Source organism: Aythya ferina (genome assembly GCF_964211825.1).
Source record: "Aythya ferina genome assembly, chromosome: Z".
NCBI lineage: Eukaryota > Metazoa > Chordata > Aves > Anseriformes > Anatidae > Aythya > Aythya ferina.
The window spans coordinates 53,393,758-53,415,908 of NC_140299.1; the positions used below are offsets into that span (position 1 = coordinate 53,393,758).

Consider the following 22,151-nt stretch of genomic DNA (forward strand, 5'->3'; position numbering starts at 1 on the left):
CTAATAAAAATGCCTGATCTCCACTTTTTGCTTGTAGAAGAACATTCACAAGATAGGCTTCTATCTTTATCAGGAAAAAAAAAAAAAAAAAAAAAAACAACAAAAAAAAACAACCCTCAAACTCTAAAAGGCGTTTCATGAATAAGTGTTCCCTTCTCTGCAAAGAATATGAAAGTAGCAGAAGGATGATGCCATACACAGAAAACTAGGTTCCTAAGTCAACCCAGCCTGTACTGGAATAAATCAGTGTGAGCATAACTGTACTACTGCTAGAGTCAAAATTAATCCTCACGAAGAACGTTTGTTCACTTGGATTACAACACTAAATAGTCTGTACTCTAATTTCATTAATTAGTCCACCCTGCAATATTCCATCAAACAGAAAGCATTCAAACAGTACTTGTTGGAGAAAATCTAGTGGCACACGCTGTTTAAATGTGCTATTCAGGAATGGAACAAACACAGCTTGCTGCTACACACACGGATAAAATAAATGATGTGTGTAGCAAGTGATTAACTGCTTAAGCTTTTGGTACTGATATTCCTGGACTACTCAATATGGAACTATTCTTGTTTCTTGATTAGGGAATTTCATTCCTGCAATATTTTGGCAATAATCTTATTTTCCACACCATTTTCCAGTTTCAGTGAAGGCTCTTTTGCCTTCAGAATGTCATCTTCTTCAGCATGAAACACTAGTGTGTACACAGTTTAAACCCCAACAATTTTTAAGTGTTCATTTTTTATATCAGGAAATAGATGTCTGTGCTTTTATATTTTTTCTCAAACCATAACATATAATTGCTGTTAGGCCAGGAGTGAGAAATGGTGGGTTTTGTTGCACAACAGAAAAAACTGACTGTGAAGCATGCTGATATATGCTGTGCCCCAGAAATTTTAACTCCAAGTAAGTAACAAAATGTTTCTGTATTAAACACAGTAGGCAAACAGATCTGGTCTGTTTTAATAAACAGAATGCTAGCTGACCACTTCCTACTCTGCAAGTCCCCAGAGCTCTAACATTTCCCTTTTTCTATCCTGTTCATTGCTCAATCTCTAATGTCAGACAACCTGCCCCAAAACCAAGAGTATAACAACACCCGTGTGAATTTTTACTTTCGTTTTAAACTGGTACAGCAATGGGAAAAATACTTTTAATAAGATAGTATTTCTGCAGGTATCAAAAGTAAACTAAGTTTCATGAACTGCTACACAAGAAAATTAATGAAAGCTCAGCCATATATTCTTGTTTATATACCACAGAGGACAGTATCCAATGATGCAGTGCATCATTTTCTGAATAACTCTCTCAATAGTGGTTAGGAGGGCCTGATACATCTCTCTGAACCACTGCTTCACAAAGAATTACAGGCACATTACGTTTTCTTTGTTTTAAACCTACTTCCCCTATTAGACTTGTTTCTTTATGTGCTTCATAATACAGAGAGCTTGCACAAGTAGTGACTATTGTACTACACGATATTGGAGGTAAAGAGCAACCATGTTTAGCAACAAGAATTTTCTTCAGCTCATTATTATGACTTGTGAGGTACCAAACTAACCTAATTATAGTTTCTCATGGTGCTTCTTAAAATATTAAGGGAAATCATATTAAGGAGACACACATGACTATGTTGCCTACATTTATAATCCAGTGACAAACCAAAATAAGTGCACAGATTGAAAACGCTCCTATGAGCAAGACTATGAATAACTGATTGATGGATGAACAGTTGAACAACTAAACTACTAATGGCGTTTATGTACACAAGAAGAACAGCTGGAGCTGGCATAGTAGAAGGCTACTTTCATGGTTAAAGAATAGGAGTAAAAATACCACATTTGTGACTTTTAAAGGAAGGGGCATACAAAAACATACACCAAAAGCTGTAATATGCACTTGTTTTTAAACAAGAACAAAACACCAGTCTTTAGTTCTTATTTACATGAAAATGTGAAAAATAAAAAGGAATGACATCAGCGAGAAATTGAAATTTGAGTTGATGTTTTTCCAGACTTCAATCACATAATGAAGTTACTAGATTGCTCAGTCTTTCTGTTTTATTCACACCTGTTAAGCCTTAGAATTTGCCACACTGGCAGAAGAGACAGGAAAAAAAATATTCCTCAAGCTCCATACGACTTACAGAAGTTGCTGCTCCATTTTTAATTGATTAAAATGCTTTTATAATAAGCAGTTGTCAGACTGTTGTTCTTATAATTTAACAACCAAGACTTCAATATTCCTTAGGAAAAAAGCCACAATATTATTTTAGGGAAAAAAGAAACCTTGCATCTGGCTGTTCATTTGCAATTTCATAAGCTTCTTTGAAAAAAAAAAACAAAAACTAACTGCTCTACTACCAGCAGGTTTTTTTTATTTTTATTTTTTAGGAACCGTATCTTTTCTTTACCAGCCGATTGATATATCCTCAACAATGTTCCCACATTTTGCTGGTAAGACTATTAGACAAGCTGTTCTAGACAGTTCAGACTTGTACATACCGTGCTGACAGATCTGCTGACAACATATGTAACATCAACACGCTCTGTCCTTGCCTCAGGTAGCCCTTGACTGTGCCTACCCCCTCTTCAGTCAGCAACATTGATACGATGGTATACACTAGAGTTTTTCCATAGTTGTAGCCCTTCCACAGATGTTTAGAAAAGTTTTTGGCAGCCAGAACAGAATGTGTTTATGGAATATTATCTAATGAAAATCATCAGAAAGAAACCAGGCTGGAAACAGCAATTCAGAAAGGTACATGTATCATTCTCTGGTCAGAAACTACCCTAGTATCTGCATATGAAATTGTGTTCTTCAGGTTTTACAAACCAAAATGCTCCGTGGCTGCACCAGCATAAATTCTATTGCCTTTAAGATCTGCAGAGAAAGTACCAGAATACCAAGTGACATAAATGACCCAGCAAATAGGCTGTGGTTAAAAACATGCTGAGTACAAACAACACAGAAAAAACATCACTTCCTCTCCTAAAACTCACTAGCTGTGCAGAGCTGGCAAAGTAAAAGGAAACAACATTTTACCATTTTTATTTAAATAAACTGGCTATTAGTCTGCTATTATTACACAGTTGTTTGTTGGAGTTTTTTTTTTCTCTGTATGAAAGCATAATTTCACACTTTGCATTAAAAACAAAAGATGTTTTATTCACATTTCTTTGTTTTTCAAATGGTAGTTTAAGCATGATGTTTATTTTAATATTTTTCTTTTAAATTGTTGAAACCCATTTAAAACTCAAAATGGGTTTTCTTCACTAAACAATGCAGGACTATAATAACAAAAAACAAGCAAGTGTAATTAAAAACTGTCTTGAATTCAACTTAGTGCACTATAAAGCAAGGTCTTAATCTAGAAATATGCTAATATTTAAATGCAACATTGTATTAAGAACAGAAACACAGGTCTGCAGAGAAGCAAATAAGTCCAATACCTTTAGCCTCCAATTATCTCCCACTTCTGTTTTGATCCTGTTTAGCCAGTTTTCATCAAAGTAAGCTGGATCTCTGAAATAGAAAAGAAAAAAAAAAAAAAGAGCATTCGTTAAAAACTGATTCCAGAAACTAAGATATGTTAGTGTGATTAAGCCCCTATCTCTAGCTGAGGCTGCTTAAATGACTACATCTTTGTTCTATATTTGGCCAGTACACAGTAGTTCAGAATCCCATTACTACCCACTTCTTTAAGCCCTTGCACGCTGTTCACAGCACAGCTTCATTTGTGTGCCATGAGTAGCTAATACTTTTGAAGAAGCTGCTGTACTTGGAACGTATTTTGTCAATTTTCCTTCCTCTATAAATTCTTGTAAGTTATCAGCTGTTGCTGGAGCAGTATGTTTGCATTACTTGAAAGTGTTACAAAAGCTTATTACTTTTTCACATGTTGTGGACTCATACTGCTATACACTGATTGCAAATATTCCCCTACTAAATGGGAAGCTTGAGACTGAAAAACATATATTATCTCTATATAATGAGAACGATCAAAAAGCCTAAGTGCAGCTAAGTGTTTTCTACTGAGAACACAATTAATATTATAACACTATCAGGTTAGTGATAACTAAATATTATAACACTATCAGGTTCTGCAAATCTCTTTTCACAGTCATCTTTGACACATCTTTTTGTGAACACCCTTCCTTAACGTTTTTTCCTATCTTCTGCACTATTGACAAGGCAATCAAGGTAAGGACAGAATAAAAACACCAACTTTTTGTACAGTATGCCTTTATTTCCCTAAAATTCTTCTCTCCTTTTTTTCCTCACAGGCACCTTCCTTTGGTTGTTTGTTAAACACAACTCATAAGACTCTCCTGCCATCAGTTCTTTGATCACCTAAAAGCTAATGTTTTCTACTATATACTTAAGTAAAATCTCTCCTCTACCATACAGAACTTCAATGGTATCCTCAGAAATAGAGAGGGAATGCACTGTAACTAGTCAGTTTTAAAGGAAAATGACAACACAATATAAGGAAAGGCCCATATTTCAGATGAAACAAAAGTTAATATAGTCAGGGAAGAAAAACTTTTTATAAACATAAGGCTCTTGAGTCAGCGTGGTAGGCCCCGTTAGAGTTTCACAGGAAGTACTCTAATTTCTAGAAGTATACTGCTGCATTTGCTATCATGTACTATTAGATTTACTGCTGTATCATTTGAAGATTGTAGAGTTGTGAACTGAACCCTTCCTTTTCGGAAAAAAAAAGAAAAAGAAAAAAAAAAAGAAAAAAAAAGAAAAAAAAAGAAAAAAAAAGGAAAAAAAAGGAAAAAAAAGAAAAAAAAAAGAAAAAAAAAGGAGGCAAGATTGCATGAAATCTTTTGGGAAAAGCTAAAAGAAATCATGAATATTTCTGGAGATTAACATGGTATCTCTGCAGTCATATATGTTGCAAGCTGGCAACTGTATCAGTAGGTATAGTAGGGCATATTCTTTGTACCCACATGTTTTCCTGATGCATTATCCCTCCTGTATTCCATTTCCCCCACGATATCTTCCCCACAATGTTCCAATGCCTGCAAGCAGCCCATGAGGTAACACACAGAAGGGGAGAGAGATCATAAACAGCAACATTTCTCTGGTGAAACATTTTAACTGTTATTTTTACACATTCTGTTACAGACACTGGCGAAGATTATGGCATATTTCTTTTCCTCTGACATGGCATCCGCAAACATATAGCTGGAAGAACAGCTTTAATTACTAGTTAAGCTGATGACTCCAAATTGCTCCCATTCAAAAACAGCGCAGTTCTAGCACAGATGACAAAATCTTGAAGCGTGAAACAGAAAAAGCAACATCTTATCCAGAGTTTTAACTGGTTTTGAAATGGACTTTTTCTAAATAGCTGTCAAATGGCTTCTGCTCTCAGAGGCAGGTAAATCTGAGCCAGAAATTGATTCCAGAACATACAAGATCAACTACAGATGAAAAGTTCACATTCAGTGATATATTAAATAACTGTCTCTCCTTGCAGAAGGTCTTGGTATGCCTAACTTCCAACCAATCTGAACAAAATCATCTGGAGAACAGTGAAAAAAACCCCACCTGTTAGTTGGAAACAAGGAGACCCACTTGAACTGCTTCTGTTTGAAGTCTGGAGTTGAGAAAGCAGCCTGGTATCTATCTTCTGGATGGGGCACTCTGCCAAACACAAGTGAGCCTTGCTCACGGGCTTGTGTCACCAAGACTGGTGTCTCACAGACTTGCTCACCAAGTGTTTACCCAGCTCTGTGAGAAAGCAGGTAGAACTAGTTATCTGTGCCTCCCCAGCAAAAAAAAAAAAAAAAAAAAAAAAAAAATCAGGACTTTCTTAAGGACCGTATCTTAATTTAAAGATTGCAGTTGGTCATGAACATCTTCAGCTACTTCAAGGCTGCAGTGTCATCAATGTAACAACTCTTGATTTACCATTTTGATTGTAAATAACTAAGCATAAGGAACTGTCCACAAGCAGAAGTCTGGACCGACTGGCAGGCTAATGCTGCATATCCCATTTCAACAATAAGGGCATCAACTGAGGAAGAAATAGAAGATTTCAGGTTTAGCTCCAAGTAATTCCACTCTGGATGCTTGTACTCCGATAGCACATAAAAAACTTTTCTCAGGTACTACTGCATTCACTGTAACACATGGAACAGAAAACGCCCCCTCACTTTCTTGATAGAAGTCCTGGGCTACGTGCACCTTTATACAGATCATCAGACAAACTTAAAGAAAATTGCTGAAAATTAAACCTAAACTAAGTATGGCACTCATTTCCACAGACTTCACTGTTTTTTTTCTTTTAAGTATACAAGTATCACCGAAGTATCCAGGGTCCAGCACCCAATAAGCCAGCCACTCCACATGTACATCATTAACACACAGCAGTGGTTAGAACAGTAGCAACAGCTCTCTTTAGGGCATCTCAGTGTGTTTACACAATAACTAGCAGAATGTTGCAAAAAACATTTTGCCAGCAATATAAGCAGAAAAGCAACAAGGTGGGCATCAACACCAAGCAAATCTAGAATGATCACCCTTTTCCTCATTTAAAAGTCACCTCAGAATCATTCCTAATGCACTGGGTTAATTTAATTTCTGTTCTCAAAATCCTTACTAAGGTTCAGAATTTACATTAACAGTAATGGTTTCTCTCCATGTTGAGCCAATGGGATGAATCATCTCAAATCAAAAGCTTTCCACCAGAATTTCTAGAAATGCATTTGAAAAGAGCTTCCAGACCCTCCTCCAAAAGCTGTACTAGTTCATTCACAGCCCTTGCTGCAGACAAGTTTCCCTCTACTACATTTTTGGGAATCATGACTCAACCACATTCTCAGAGCTCTCGAACTCCCTTTGTCCATGTCACTAGGAAAGATGCTGTCATCTCTTGGAGTAATGTTTGAAAAAGCATCACCCAAGCAAATATGAAAAATGTGTGGTTGAGAGCGGAACAGCTGTGGTTACAAAACCTTCCACTTCATTTTGAAGAAGTACTGCACTAAACAAGGTCAGCAGAAAACTGACTGGAGCATAATCAATACTTTGAGATGACTTGCTTGAACTCAGCATTCTGAAGTGATGAAGTTCCTCAGCCTATATTCAAAGTTGGGGAATCTCTTGCACTTGGTAACTTTCAAGGTTATAAAAGCATCTGCGTATCAGTTGATTGCTGCCTAGTCTCTGAATAGCACTGCAGGTAATTGGGACTTTTCTTCGGAGCACAAGATACTTATCCTGTTGTCAATGGTGTATCACTTCATGTGATGTTGCTTTCAGCAGCTCTCATTTATACCACATCCATCTTATTTTGTATGCAAATTTTCCTTTATTTAAGCAATCATCTCTCCAAATCATAGATGCCAAGAGACAGAAATATTCTTCTGAAGAAAAGAAAACCAACCCACTGAACATGTAGTATAACACATGATTATTACTCATTTTAACAGTGGTACAGTAAGCTGCTTTAGGAGATGTCTGTTTACAAAGAGATCTCTCCACTAGGGAGACATAAAAGCATGGCTCTTGCTTTCTGCATGTGTCAAAACATACACAGCATGCTGCAATGTATAATATTATAAATGAATAATTCATTAAGGGGGGCACAATGCTCAGATGGCAAATGAAAACAAATACCATCTTCCATATCTACCAAGGCCCAAATGACTGAAAAAGAAAGAACTAAAAGAAGAGGAACACCTGGTACTGAACAGTCTCCAGAGAGAAATGAAAGGAAAATTTTAAACTGTAGTATAAAACAGAGAAATATGCTTTTGCTTTTCTGGGGATACCAGTGGACAGTAAGAAACAGATGAGCAATATTAGTGGTAAATGCAAAAATCCACCCAAAAAAGATGATGCAATCTGGAAGCCAGCTATGGCACTTCTATCTGCTTGGAACAGCATAAGCAACATGGTTTTAGCCAGACAGCCTACTCAGACAACTTGAACACCCACTTCTGCTTCTAATCTTTACTTATCTTATCTTACTGTACAATTTGAATCAGAGGGAACAGTAACTTTCCTATCTGAACTCAAATAAACAGTAAATATTAAGGAATAATACAATAAATATAGGCTAAACCATAGGCTGAATGTATTTCTTAGAAGAAAGTTATTAGCACTGGAGAACTCCATTCAATTACACTTTAACCTGAAATTCAACGATAAAGGCTTTATGATAAAAAGAATTATGTCTTTCACTGTTTTGTTGTGCTTTTTAAACCACAACCTGTTTATTAAAACCCAAATCTGTAAGTAAAATGCTTGCTCTTTCTCACATAATTCAAATTTCTGCCATATGTTATCACACGCTACATTTCTGAAAAGCTTCTGAAGGTGTAATTGCCTCTCTGTATCCTTTTCTTCTCACAGCGTCTTCCAGCAGTTTTATTACAAAAAAAAAAAAAATCTGCTATGTATGTTGGCATTTCTGCTCAATGGTCCTTACTTCCAAACATGGGACACCACTTTCAGCATAAAAATATTAAGAAAAACTTACTTCAAAATGGAAGGAACTGCTGGCTTCTTCTAAAGAAATGACACAAGGTATGGGTAGTTTATTATTATTATTAATATTATTCCCTGAAACTCTTCCTTATCATAAACTAGTGACTTTATTTTGTCATGTTTTCACTACTGCCTGCCATGACAAGTTCCAATGGAAACTTCCCATGAAGGTAGAGGTTGAAAAATAGAAAGAATAGTGAGTTTAGACCCTCAAACTTTAGAACTTTTTTTTTAAAAAGAAAAGCTATCCTTACTCTCCTATGGAAATATAACCACAGGACTGGACAAGAACAACATCCCTCAATTTTTGTCAATGCTCTGCCTCATTCAGTTTGTGTTCTTCACCACCTGCATCATCTTCATTCCCTGAGAACTTTGGGGAGGAATTCTCACTGGGTGCGTTAATCTGCTATTTCAATCACTTTTCAAACATTAATTTTTGGATACATCAGCACATTTCCTATAAAACTTGCCAAAATTCTCTCCCCTTTATGTGTACACATTACTGGAGAACCCTAAAGGTGGTGGAAGGTGGGGAGCAGCTATGCTGAAAAACACCTGAATTTCATGGATCATGCTGCACAGAAGCACCAGCTTATTCTTCTCAATGGAATAAGGATAATGTAGTTTAAGACATTTTTTCTCTCCAGTCTAGGCAGTAAATTTGTCTTTTGACCATTAACTAGTCCTGTACACGTTGCCCACAAAGCAGCACTAGAGGGATGTGATAAGCACTAATTAGCAGGTGCAACCCCCTGCTGCAATGGATGGAGGCCCTCCCCACCTCCTGACTGACCTGTCATCTAATGCAGGTCACTCCAATCACACGAATAATAAAGTGTCTACAGAGAATAATTACAGTGAAAGCACTCAAACTTGTTCTTGAGAATCAGCTTGACTGTCTGCCAATGTGAAGTGCCTAATACATGCAGCATTGAAAACAAATAGGAGGAAACAGGAAAATTACAAGGCCACAGTCTCATTGGGATCATGGGGACACAGTAGGGTAGCTCACACTACTAGACTGCTGCCATGGATAGAAACAGGCTCGTTAGGAAGAACAGGTTTGGAAGGCAAGGAGGGGGGGATGCCTTTAATGTGACAGAGCAGCAGGAATGCATGTGCTCTGCTTTGGGATGGATGATGAGCCAGCTGAAAGCTTATGGGTTAGCATGACCAGGCAGACAACCATAGGTGATGTTGCTATACGTGCCTGCTACAGACCATCTGATCAGGACACTTTGATCATAGACAAGCTAACAAAGCATGGGATAGGTAAGTGGCAAGTCAGGTGGGCTGCAAAGTGGCTGAACAGCCAGCCTTTAATGGTTATAAGCATGAATCCCTGTTGGAGGCCATTCCACTAGCAGCACACGCAAGGGTCAGGCCTGTCTAACATCTTTAATAGGGACCTAGATGACGGAACAGCGTGCAAGTTTTCAGATAACACAAGGCTGGAAGGAGTGTTTGGAAGGAGTGGGGGGATTTAGCCCAATGATCTGCCTTTGCATGGTGACTAGCTATGACATTGGTCAGCAGTGGTGAGCAACTGCATTGTGCATTTGTTTCTTCTCTTTGTTGTTATTGCTTTTTTCTTTCCCACCTTTTCCTTCTCTCCTTTTTTGTTCTCTTTCTTAATAAACTGTCCTTATCTCAACCCACAAGTTCTTGCACGTTTCAATCCTCTCCCCTATTCACACTGGGTGAGGGTGGAGGGGTGAGCAAACAGCTCTGTGGCGTTCAGCTGCCTGCCAGGCTAAACCACAGTGTGAGGCCACATCCGAAACCTTGTTTCTGGGCTCACCAGTAAGAGACAGGGACACAGAGGAAAGCTCAGCAAAGAGCCATTAAGATGATTAAAGGACTGAAGCATCCGTCATGGGAGGTGAAGCTGAGTGAGCTGGATCTGTTTAGCCTCAAGAAAAGAACAGTCAATGGAATCTCATCAATCCTGTATATAAATACTTGATGTGAGGGTATAAAGAAGGAACCTGAACCTTCTCAGTGGCATCCAGCAAACAGACAAGAGGCAGTGAAAGACAGTAATTCCTATTTAAAAGGAGCTTTTTTTTTTATTTTGTTGCTATTGTTACTGTTCTCACTGTGAGGACAACTGGACACTTACACAGGTTGCACAGGGAACCTGTGGAGACTCCATCCTTCAGCACACTCAAATCCCTAACTAGACACAGTCCTGGGCAGCCTCCTCTGGCAGATGCTACTTCAAGAAGCAGGGCTGGTCCAGGCACTGCAGAGATGCCTTCCAACTTTGCCTGTTCCAGACTCTTTGATGTAACCCAAGGGGGGCTCTCATCTGTCCTCCTGAACAACGACAACGCAGATTGAGGCTCTGCTTCCCAAGACATAGACAAACCTCACTTGCTGATTGGAAGCAGAGAATAATTGTTTCCTCTGTTTGCTCCGACAAAGCCTTCGCTTTTTTTTCTTTTCCCCATAATTAAATTATCCTTAACTCATAAACCTTTTTTTTCTCCATCATATTTTCTCCTACCCTCCCTCTTTGAGGAGGGGGGGGGGAGTGAGAGAATGGTTGTGGTGGAGTTTAGTTGTCCATTTGACTGAAACCACCACAGCATCTTAATATTTGAAGGAAATAAAATGTATCTTTTTGAAAGACAAAAAAAAGTCTGTAGGACTGACATACTCAATTTGGACTATTGTCTTTGGTAAGTGCTGCTAAAGCTTCTGATCAGCAATAAAAAGTTGTGTTTCTGTGAAAATAAGTAAATCTGGATATAGATTGCTACGCTTTAGATTCTTACCTGTAGTCCCCCAACACATCCTACATTACACCAAGATGCTGAACTAACACGTTTTATCCTCTGTGACCTTACAGTTCAAGAAAACAAAACCATTATCTAGTGCAACGACTATTATTTTTTCCACTTACTCCTGAGAATACAGAATCTCTGCAAACAACCAAATTGACAGTTTTATTCAGTTTATCACTGAAGTTTTACTGCTTGACACTGACTCTAACATTACCAGTACGCTGCTTTTCAAGCAAGGATTAGAGTCAATACATTACCTTGCACTGCTTCCAACTTTTACAAAAACAAGTGTTTTGAACTTGCAAGCTTACCTTTAACCCAATTTACTTTCCAGTAAGATTAGAATTGAATAAATACCTTCCTCAAAGAAAACTTAATATATTTTCCTTTGCCCTTAAGATAGTTATTTGAAAATTAACAAAAAAAGCATATTAGACATGTTCCAGGTTAAACTACTATCTAAAAATAGGAATAGACAGGTCCTTATGAAATACCAGCCATGTTTGAACTAAAATACATTCATACCAGTTAAATTTATGTAGAAAATAAAACCGTGTGTATTTAAATAATTAGATAAATTATTTCTTACATTTTCTGAAGAACCTGCGCCATCACAACCCCATTCGTTAAATCTTCCACAGTCTGGCATGGTGCCTCGACATTGAACGTCTGGATCTGAGGGAGAACAAAAAAAGTTATGTTCTTTCACTTCAATGTCAAGGAATTTTTAAAACTAATAAAAAAAAGCTACCGAAGAGCAAACAGGCAGAGTAAACTCAAGACATTTGGTGTATATATTAAAGAGTGTGAAACTTTAGGTTTAATCACAATTAAAGAAATGAACTACTGACATGGCTTAGTATCTTTGTTTTTGTAAGCACAAATGCTGTAAATGTTGCTTGACAACAGGACAGTCCCCAAAAGGCATTTTTCCCACAGCATTTTACTTGGACTGTCCCCCCTTTAAGTCCTTCTGGAGCATATATTCAAGTACTTCCTCCCAATGAACATACGTAAGAATCTCATATTTTAAAAGTAACCCTAATTACACGAAATTCTCCCAGGTTCTCCACAACCACAAGACCAAATTCAGACAGACACACATACTCCAAACTTAACTGCTCCTAATATCAGATAAAGGAGCAAAGCACAATGCTGCCAAGCCCTGGCAGGTCCATAGAGTACTAGCGTTCTAATTATTTCAGTGCACTTAATTAACACAGTGACAGGCATTATAGTCCATATCATGAGAAGCCTCTGATCTTCAGATGGAAGCAATGATACAGAAGTGCTGTTATTCAGAAGCATAAAAGGGGAATGGCAAGGCCATTATGACCGAGCTGTTTGATGACAGAATTACTTACGCCTAAAGATGAGCTAGTTCATAACAAATTGCCCCTACAGACTGTGCACTGAACACACTTACTGAGACAAATCTAATTTTGTAAGGATGCTGTGTATTATTCTAGAAGTAAGGAATTATGCAGGAGCAAGAGCAATCTCTTAACAAAAAAAACCCACTCATAGATACACTTAATTTCTGTATGGTTTCTATTCTTCTGCTCCATTTACATGCATACAGCCTACAGGCTATCTGCAAACCCTCCCCCCACCACAGCAGCAAAAAGTGTACAAAAATGCCAGGGAAAGCTCTTTTCTCCCTTTCTCCATTGATGTGGAAAAGACATCGCTTCAGCACAGTCTTTTCAACTGGTCTAAGTTACCTGATCATTTACTTTACATGAACGTTAATTTTGGGGGATGCAGATGGATTTTCTGGAAATGGGTTTGGTGACATGACATTTCGAGAATATCTGCTTAGTGCTCTGCTTTTATTCTCCTTCCAGGGAAGCCTGGGCTTCTTTGTAGGAAGCACTACTTGCATGTGTCAGAGATAAGAAAGCCTACAAGACAGCTTGCAACTTCAGGCTACATAAGCATTAGGTATACCAACCATTTTTTCCTGAACACGTTGTACAACCTTCCCACTTCAGTGGTACTTGAAATGCTAATGTTGGTACAAGCCATTTCCCAATAAATGCCCTCTGAATACATATCTTACAATACACTGCAATTCACATTACAAGAAATAATGTATGACCTTTTTTTTTTTTGTGGAGAAAGCTCTCAAAAATCAAAAGCACAATATCCAGATTCTCATAACATAAAATAAGCACTTTAGCAACATTGCCATTTAAAATTAATTTGGAGAAGGAGCCCCTCAGTGTGTGTTCCTTTCTTCCCTTTGCTCAGGAAGGAAAAAAAAACCAACATTTCATTAGGAAAAAAGCAGCAATCATGTCCATCAAGGGCCAAAACCCGTGAACTTTTGGAACATGTTCAGTGACCAGGCTAAGCAGCTACCTGTGAAAAGTCATGAATGATGCACATGGTCCAAAAGGACAAGAACAAAATCTACAGTATGGCATCCAAAACAGACTAAGTCAATTTTTATGTAGCTTGGTTTGAGGTACACATTTTGTCACTTCTCCTCCAGAGAATCCAGAAGCCCTAATAGACGAACCAGACACTGTGGTGGTTTTACCGTGCTGGGCAGCTAAACCCCACAACCGCTCTCTCACTCCCCCTCCTTTAGATGAGGAGGGGGAGAAGTAAAGCAAAGAACAACTCACGGGTTGAGATAAGGATAATTTAATTAAAGGGAAATAATTATAATAACTAAATAAAGACTACCATGAACTAAACAATTTAACTAAGGGGAAATAAAAGGGAAAGGGGAAAAGGGAGGAAAACAAACAAACAAAATAAATGAAAGCTATATGGAAGTGCAGAGGAAAGAAATTACTCTCTACTTCCCACAAATGAGCGATGATTGACCACGTCCTTGAAGCAAGGCCTCAACGCACGCAGCCGGTGTTCGAGAGGAGGACCGACGTCTTCTCAACGAGAGCCCACCCCTCCCCTCTTCTTCCTGTTTCCACCTTTTATTGCTGAGTGTGACACCACATGGTATGGAATATCCCTTTGATTGGTTTAGGTCAGCTGCCCTAGTGATGTTTCTCTCCTCACTATTTTGCCCACCCCCTAGGAGGGTTAGAGAAAGGCCCAATGCTGTGCCACTGCTGCTCAGCAGTAGACACAACACTGGTGTGGTAACACTGCTGTTCCAGCTACAAGTACGGAGTACGGCACTGTATGGGCTGCTGCCGGGAAAGTTAACATTCCAGCCAGACCCAGTACAGACACAAGGCAAAAATCATGGTGGGTGGGTTGGAAAAAAAAAAAGGCAACATGAAAAACACCACACAATAGGATATAAAATCAAACTGCTATTTTGCCAAAAACTTCAGCTTACCTATAGTCTCTGAATTACGTCAACACTATCAAAGCAACACAGAGCCAATTCTGTGCCCAAATCCACAAATAATTTAAAATAGGAAATGACACTTTTGCTCCAGTGAAGGAGGTTGTAATGACTGTGTGGATGATTATACTTGACGAAGTTCAAGATGCTATAAAGGTAAAAATTTCAAGCATAAACATGTAAACTTGTTCCAAGTTTTCTATACTATTCCTTTAAATTACCAAAATTTCAATCCTTAGTCTGCTGCACAATTGCCAAATGAAAAATTAACCTAAGAAGTTTACTGCTTTTTTTTTTTTTTTTTTTTTGAAACTAGACAAAGTAAAACACTATTTTCAAATAAGAAATACTGACATTAAGGTGGTCTTCACAAGTACTGCAAATGAATTTAGTTTCTTGAAATTAATTTTGAATCTTGACATATGAAATACCTCCTTGACTAAATAAGGAGTGTAGGTAAGAGATGGTACCACACTGAGCCAAGAAGGGAGGTTGCCAAGCCTATTTCTAAGAGACAGAACAACAAGGTGCATAATCTCTGCAGTTTTGTAACTAATTTTATCATCATACTTTATAAGTAAGAAAAGGTCAAAACTGTCAGTGAGGAGCAGAACGGCTCAGATTTCCAGTCCGAACTCTTTATTCCACGCTCACACATGCATGACTGGAACTGAGGACGATAATGCTTTTTTATTAGATGACACAGAAGAGAAAGCAAATTTGAAAATAATTTCCAAACTTAGTTCTTCACATACATTTTAATTTTGTATTTTGCTTGCATAGGAAAGGAATACACTGCATAATATTTCCACTCAGGTGTCAAATTTATACTACAAAGCCTGTATTTGGCTCTAAAAAGCCCTATATCTTTTTCATATCCTTCAGATACATGAAAGGAACGTATTTTCTTCCCTCCAAAACTACACAAAATTTAAACACTTGTGTCAAATTTAAACTCCTAGTCCTTTCTCAGATCGTTCTGCAAAAAGCTGAGGCACTCTTAAGAAGCAGCAGAATCCATTTTCCAGAAGGGAGAAGAATGACAAGAATGCGGCAATGCTGAAGCGGAGTCCAACTGCAGAGAGAGAGAGAACCAAGTAATTTTTTGTGTGCCTCTAAAGAGCTATTCAGCAATGGATGTTGACGCACTGCCCTTCCTGTGCATTGTAATGTGCTTCCCCTGGAAGACTTCTCTCTCAGCCTGCTGGAACTGTTCCTTCTTCTCGAATGTTTGCAATACTGCCCTCATTTCTTACTCCCCAAAGCTGTAAATTCATTCCCACTCCCTATTATGATCCTTCTTCTTTTCCCCTCGCACATCTTGTACCACTATTAAGGAACCTTGACAAACTAGATGAACTAACTGCCAAGACAGATAGGGGGAAAACAAACAAACAAACAAAAAAAAATAAATACAAATGAACAAAACCAACCAAACAGAAAAACACCACTTGTATCACAGCTGCTGCCCCAGCAAGGCCTTCACATTTTCCATAAGCCTTTTCTCTTGTTACATGGTAGTTGTTTTATTTCCTTGGTAAAAATATTAAACCAGGGCACCAATTCACTAGGCCATGAGCATGTGCTGTCAATTTTTATACAAAACTGAAAAAGAGTAGCAGGTGAATGTTTCAGTGCAAAGGGGTCTGTAACTGGGGAGTAAATAATTGCTGCAGGAACTCAGGACACTGTATGATCTGAGTTGCAGTTCCACATTACACACACAGCTAGTCAGGATTTGTTAGCTACCAGGGATAGGAGGGAGAAACGTGTTTCATGAAAAAATAATCTTACATGAAGGTCAGAGAACTGAACAAACACTCTATTCTCAAATACACTAGCTGAAGACCAGGATAAACTTTGTGATGGGATATCCAGCACCTCATGAAGCAGGAAGAAGATGAACACAGGACAAACAAACCAAATCAAACAAAAAGACAAAAAAAGCTCTCTAGGACCCTTCACTTCTCAAGGCTAGAGTTAATGAAAGACCTGTTCTTTGCACAGTCTATCCATAGCTTGTTTTTTATTGCTGGTACATCTGCACAATAAATCTGTCATGTATTCTTCTGTAATAATACCTGAAATCTGTATCAGAGGTTCTTAGCTCACAAAAACACTGGTTACCTTACACATAAAGGCAACAAAAGGTAATCCCCAGTTTCCAGATAGTTATTTTTCAGAGCACAGTACCCTCCAATACTGCTTTAGAATTATTTATCCATTAACAACTATGTTTTTGGAACTGCCTATGCAAGATTACAACTGGCTGCACTATACAGCCTACATCAGTGCTCTATCACCACAAATGAAACAAAGCACACAACTAAGATGGAAAAAGTGACTAAAATGAGCAAGAGGAAGACAAGAACCCATCTCAGTGGCAGGGATACAGATCTCCACAAGCCAGTACCAAAAGTAATTGGAGGAGGGCTGCGTATTTCTTTCCCCACACATTCACCCAGTACTATCAGTGAGATCTGCAAGTACCCCACTAAAACACATTTCACTCAGCCTCGATGCCTGGAGAAAAACAGACCATCAATATTTCTCAGGACGGTAAGCTAATTACCTGATACAGGAAGCTGTTCCTCAAATTCCAAATTTTTGTACTGAGCCATACCTGTCAGAAGGGGAACGGGATTCCTATCCTGTAACTTGGTACAGTGCTTCAGGAGCACCTCAGCAAGGTTTCTTCATTCACCCTTTTTTCTCCAGCCAGTTGGCAGCACTGCTATCTTCTGCCATACACTACTAACTTGTCTTGCTTTCCAAGATAGACGAGCCTTGTCTGCTTTATGCAGACTGCTCAGACAAGCAGCAGTTTTATTCACAGATTTAGATTTTGGTATGTTTTTAGTCATTATTACATTGTTGAACTCTACTTACTAAAAGCTCAAAGAGTTAATTGCAAACCAACTTTACGTTAGGCACTCAAATAGCTAAACAATGAAATGACAAGGTCTTTTACAACAGTCCTAGCTGTTGTAATTTCACACTGATGGCAAGCTCCACCACACAGCTCTCCCACTTCCCCATCTCAGATGAACAGGGGGAGAAACCATGATGAAAAGCTCATGGCTTGAGATAAATACAGGGAGATTCTTCAACAATCACTACCAGAGCAAAATGAGACTCAGCATGGGGAGGTTAATATAATTTATTGCCTATCACTAGCAGACTAGAACAGTAAGAACTAAAAGCAAAAAACACCTTCCCTCCATCCACCCTCCTCTACTTTCTCCCTTCAGAATGGGGGCTGAAACCAGCCCCTGACACTTCGCCTCCACCACTCCTCGGTCCCTCTCTGCCCCTGCTCCACGTGGGCTCCTCTCCACGGGCTGCAGCTCTGGCCCGGGGCCTGCTCCTGCGGGGGCTCTCCATGGGCCGCAGCCTCCTCCAGGCCACATCCACCTGCTCCACCGGGGGCTCCTCCACCCATGGGGGGGCTGCAGCGTGGAGATCTGCTCCATGTGGGACCCATGGGCTGCAGGGGGACAGCCTGCTCCACCAGGGGCCTCTCCCTGCACAGCCCGCAGGGGAACTGCTGCTGCCTGCCTGCAGCACCTCCTGCGGCACTCACCTGGGGGCTGCAGGGCTACTTCTCACTCCTCGCTCTCCCAGCTGCTGTTGCCTAGCATTTTTTTCCCCCCTTTCTTAAATCTGCTCTCACAGAGGCGCAAACAACATCACTTACTGGCTCAGCTCTGGCCAGCAGCAGGGCCCTTTTGTAGCTGACATGGGGCAGCTGCTGGGCTCAGCAGCCCCCTGCTAGCAAAACCTTGCCATGTAAACCCCGTACACTGGCCAGAATTAAGATTCTTCCAGGGAGATGAATATTATTTTTATTAAATCACTTCTCATATGTACAGTTTTGGATGTCTAATACTTGAACAAGTCAGATGTCAAAGCTTTGAAAGAACTCACCAAAAATGCTCCCTACGCAGCTTACATTTTCCACAGAAACTATTTTTTTTTTTTTGGGGGGGGGGAGGCGGGGGGAAGGGGACAGTGCAGAAAGTAGGTGAGATACCCTGACTAAAGCTAACTTACTAAAGCACTGTGAGATGGGTGAGCCATAATATCAAGAAACAGTTCTTACTGCACTATATTGCCACTGACATTAAAAGACTGTGAACTCAAACATTCAAGTCTGACACATTATTAAGACACAATGAACAGAAACTCAGGTCTGAATGATGTTTGGTTTAACCATTTCAGAAACAAGCACAAGAAGAAAAACTGATCTATGCAGTCCCAGGGAGAAAAGGAACATATCCCTGCTCTCAGCTCAAAGCCAAACATGCTAGCTGATAAAAAAAAAAAATAAAAAAAAATGAAAAATAATAAAAAAAAAGAATACTAGAGAGCATTTGTGATGATAAAACTAAAATACAAGACCTAGCATGAAGGTCTAGCATTGTACACTAAATCAACATTTTTTCTGAGCTTCCACCAACTTAATCATATTTTCCTTAAAAGTAGTAAAGTAGTACTTAACCATTTATGCTTTTTATTATTTTCACAAAATACAACCTATTAGATTAGTAAGTGCTGAACTGCCAGAACATGACCATGACACACTCAAATTTATAGGATACACACATTCACACTCCACCGAGCACCAATGAACCTTATCAACTCAAAAAAAAAAAAAAAAAAAAAAGTGCCTCAAAACTAGAAACACCTTCTCATGGAAAAATATAAATGGCAAGGCTTATAGGAGTCCAGCCACCAGTTTCTTCTGCCAAACAGGGTAAAGGCTCACATCTGTACTACCTTGAGTTGATAACAGTGATACAGCATTAACAACCAAGCACAGGAAGCACAGGATATCTTCTGTATTTAGCACTCTAACTTATAGAAGAAGCCTGTGTGATGATGCATGCCATAGAATGGTGGTATCTTAAGATTAATGAAAGAAGGAAAATGAAACTGTTCTCTAAAAGCAGAATGTTCTGTGAGCAAAAGACAAAATTCCTTTTGTCTTATATGAAGACTGATAGACTACTAGAGACCTGAATAGCACCAGGCAAAAATGCTCGAATTGATCCCTAAGATAAAGCACAGGCAGCAAGGCAAAGTCCTTTAGCTTCCTGGACAATGGTAGACAAAAGAACTTAGCATACTAGGAGTCCAGATTTATACACATTTCTAGTATTATTTAAAAAAATAGATGAACATAGATGACAGCTTTCCCTTTGCAAAATACAAGGAAAGAAGAATACCTATTTAAAGCCTGCAACTCCACCTTCTTGCAGCTATAATTTAAATGAAAAGTGCTGTCTCTGTTGACAAGTGGAATAAAAAGCTCTCCTCCAAAGGCACAGAGGATGAATTCAACAGTACCAAGCTGGACTGAAATATCATCTGCACAGGCTTTCTGATCAGTGTGGAAACACACAGTCTTCACAGGATCACAAGAGTGACTTAGCACCTAAAAGATGGGATTCAGAAAGAGATTGCTGTAAGTTTTCATCACGATAAAATTTCAGACTTAACAGATTCTACAGCTGCTAACACAGATGTATAGCACACCACTGAAATTGGCATATCTCACAGTTCAAGTCTCTTCCATTTTTAGGATCTTTATTTCAGCAAACTTTCCTCTGGACTTCACGGAGATTGTTTAGGTATGCGTAACAAGTATTGTCAGAGGTTGCGCCAGTTCCATGATCCCTCAAGAAAGACCACAGTCACTGTGGAACAAGCTGCCATCCTTCAGTGTTGTCCACACAATAAAATCAGCTAAAACACTTCTCAGTGTGGAAGTCCTGTTGCTTGTTTATTTTCTTTTGAGCACCAAAGGGGCACTAAAATTGATAAAACAACCATAATCTGTTGCAGCTAAACATAAACATATTGGTGCTCATTTCTACCCTGAAATGAAACTGTGGATACCTTGATACCATGGCAAACAAAGTGATTCAAAGGATTGTCTTATGCAACCCCAGAACAGAAGAAAGGCCTATTTAATACTTCGCAGCTCTGGAATCAATGAAATTAATTTCCCAGATCTTCTAATGCCTCTCACACACGGTATGGATGCACAGTTGGTATCTAGCTGAGGTGCCTAAACTTAGCCACCCTGAGAAATGTAGCTCTGAACAGCCAACTGGACTTCTACAGAGGACACCAAGCACTGGAAATAATCTTGCAGCTAAATGATGTGAAAAAGTCCTACCAATTTCAGGGCTGAAGCATATTATCATCAGCTTTATAATGCATCCACTTGTGCAATACCTGCTCCACTACACCCAGCACCCCAAAACCATTTCCTGCACGCCTCCACTGTGGAGCTGCCATTGCTTTACAGCCTGAGCTAGCTCATTCAAACTCCAGCTCTGTATCCATTCAGAAGCTGTTGCCTGCCACTTGCAGGAGCGTAATGCTAGATCCCCCAACCTTAGAGAGCTTTTCTCTCCATCAAAGCCCTCCTCTTCCTTTCCATGTTATCTTGTGTTCATTGTTATGAGCAAGAAGCACTAGGGAACTCACGGGAATGCATGTCACATATGGCAAAGCAAGGCAGCCAAGAGAACAGCACGTGCACGCTCTGCATGGCAGAAAGCCATCACCAGCAGGTTGTGGAAGGAGTTAATCCCCTTCCCTGTGTGGCAGGACCCGCCAGGCTGCTGGCAACAGAAGCCACAAAAAGGACACTGCTACCCTCTTCCCCATGCTTCCAGCCACACATTCTTGCCTTAACCTTGTGCTTGTGTAAGCTGTTGTATGGCCAAACTTTTTTCGCTGTTTTTAATTCATGAACTGGACTTGCGAATTAAATTGCTTAAGCAAACCTGAACTTTGAAGTTGGAAGAAAACCAAAGCTGGTTAAGGCTCTCTGAACTGTCACAGTGCCTCAGCTCACCCAAAAACACAGGCAGCAATAAGTGCACTTGAGTCTTGGGCCCCCTTTTTTCCCTCTCCCCTGCTCCACAATTTCTATCTGCAGTTGCTCTACCAACATCAAAGACATCACAGAAAAGACTTTTGATGGTTCAGGAAGAACACAGCCTCAGAATATTCATCGTCCAGTTCAAGAGCCTTAAAACAGTCTCGGAATAAAGACAATGACAATTGTGCCAAACTCTCAGTTTGAATATTCACCAATTAACCGTTTAACTATTTCAAAAAGATGGAAACTAGCTCCTCTCCCCACCTCCCACTTCAAGATTAACAAGCTAACAGTTGTTTCCTTTGTACTGCTTAAGGTTCACGGTTCTCTGCAGAAAAACCTGCTTCTTCTCCTAGCAGCATCTCGCAATCCCCCTGGAAAAGTGAGGGGGCAGAACTGAAACTGAGCACATACTGAATCACACCAAAACGCTGTGTTTTGTGTTTGTTTTTTTTTCCTTCCAGAGAACCACTGATTGTTATGAATGTGCCACCACTATACAATAGCTCTTCAGAAAGGAACGAATTGAAAAAAAAGCAGAATTTGTGACAAGGCCATGAAGAACCAGAACCTAACACGGTTAAAATGCATGCATGAAGAATGTCTGCAGTTACCAGATTCTGT

General features: G+C 39.3%; 1 protein-coding gene across 4 annotated transcripts in view; it reads right to left on the reverse strand.

Annotated features, from left to right (window-relative positions):
• The window catches only part of HOOK3 (hook microtubule tethering protein 3), an 87,794-nt gene that overhangs the window by 60,262 nt on the left and 5,381 nt on the right, over positions 1-22,151 (reverse strand). For all 4 annotated transcript variants that reach the window (XR_014687239.1, XM_084504333.1, XM_084504331.1 and 1 more), the window contains exons 2-3: positions 11,894-11,979; positions 3,454-3,526 (exon numbers count right to left, since the gene is read on the reverse strand). Coding sequence is in view for 3 of the 4 variants with exons in the window: in XM_084504333.1 (XP_084360459.1) it covers positions 3,454-3,526; positions 11,894-11,979 (159 nt within the window). In the remaining variant the exon portion in view is untranslated. The remainder of the gene's footprint in view (positions 1-3,453; positions 3,527-11,893; positions 11,980-22,151) is intronic.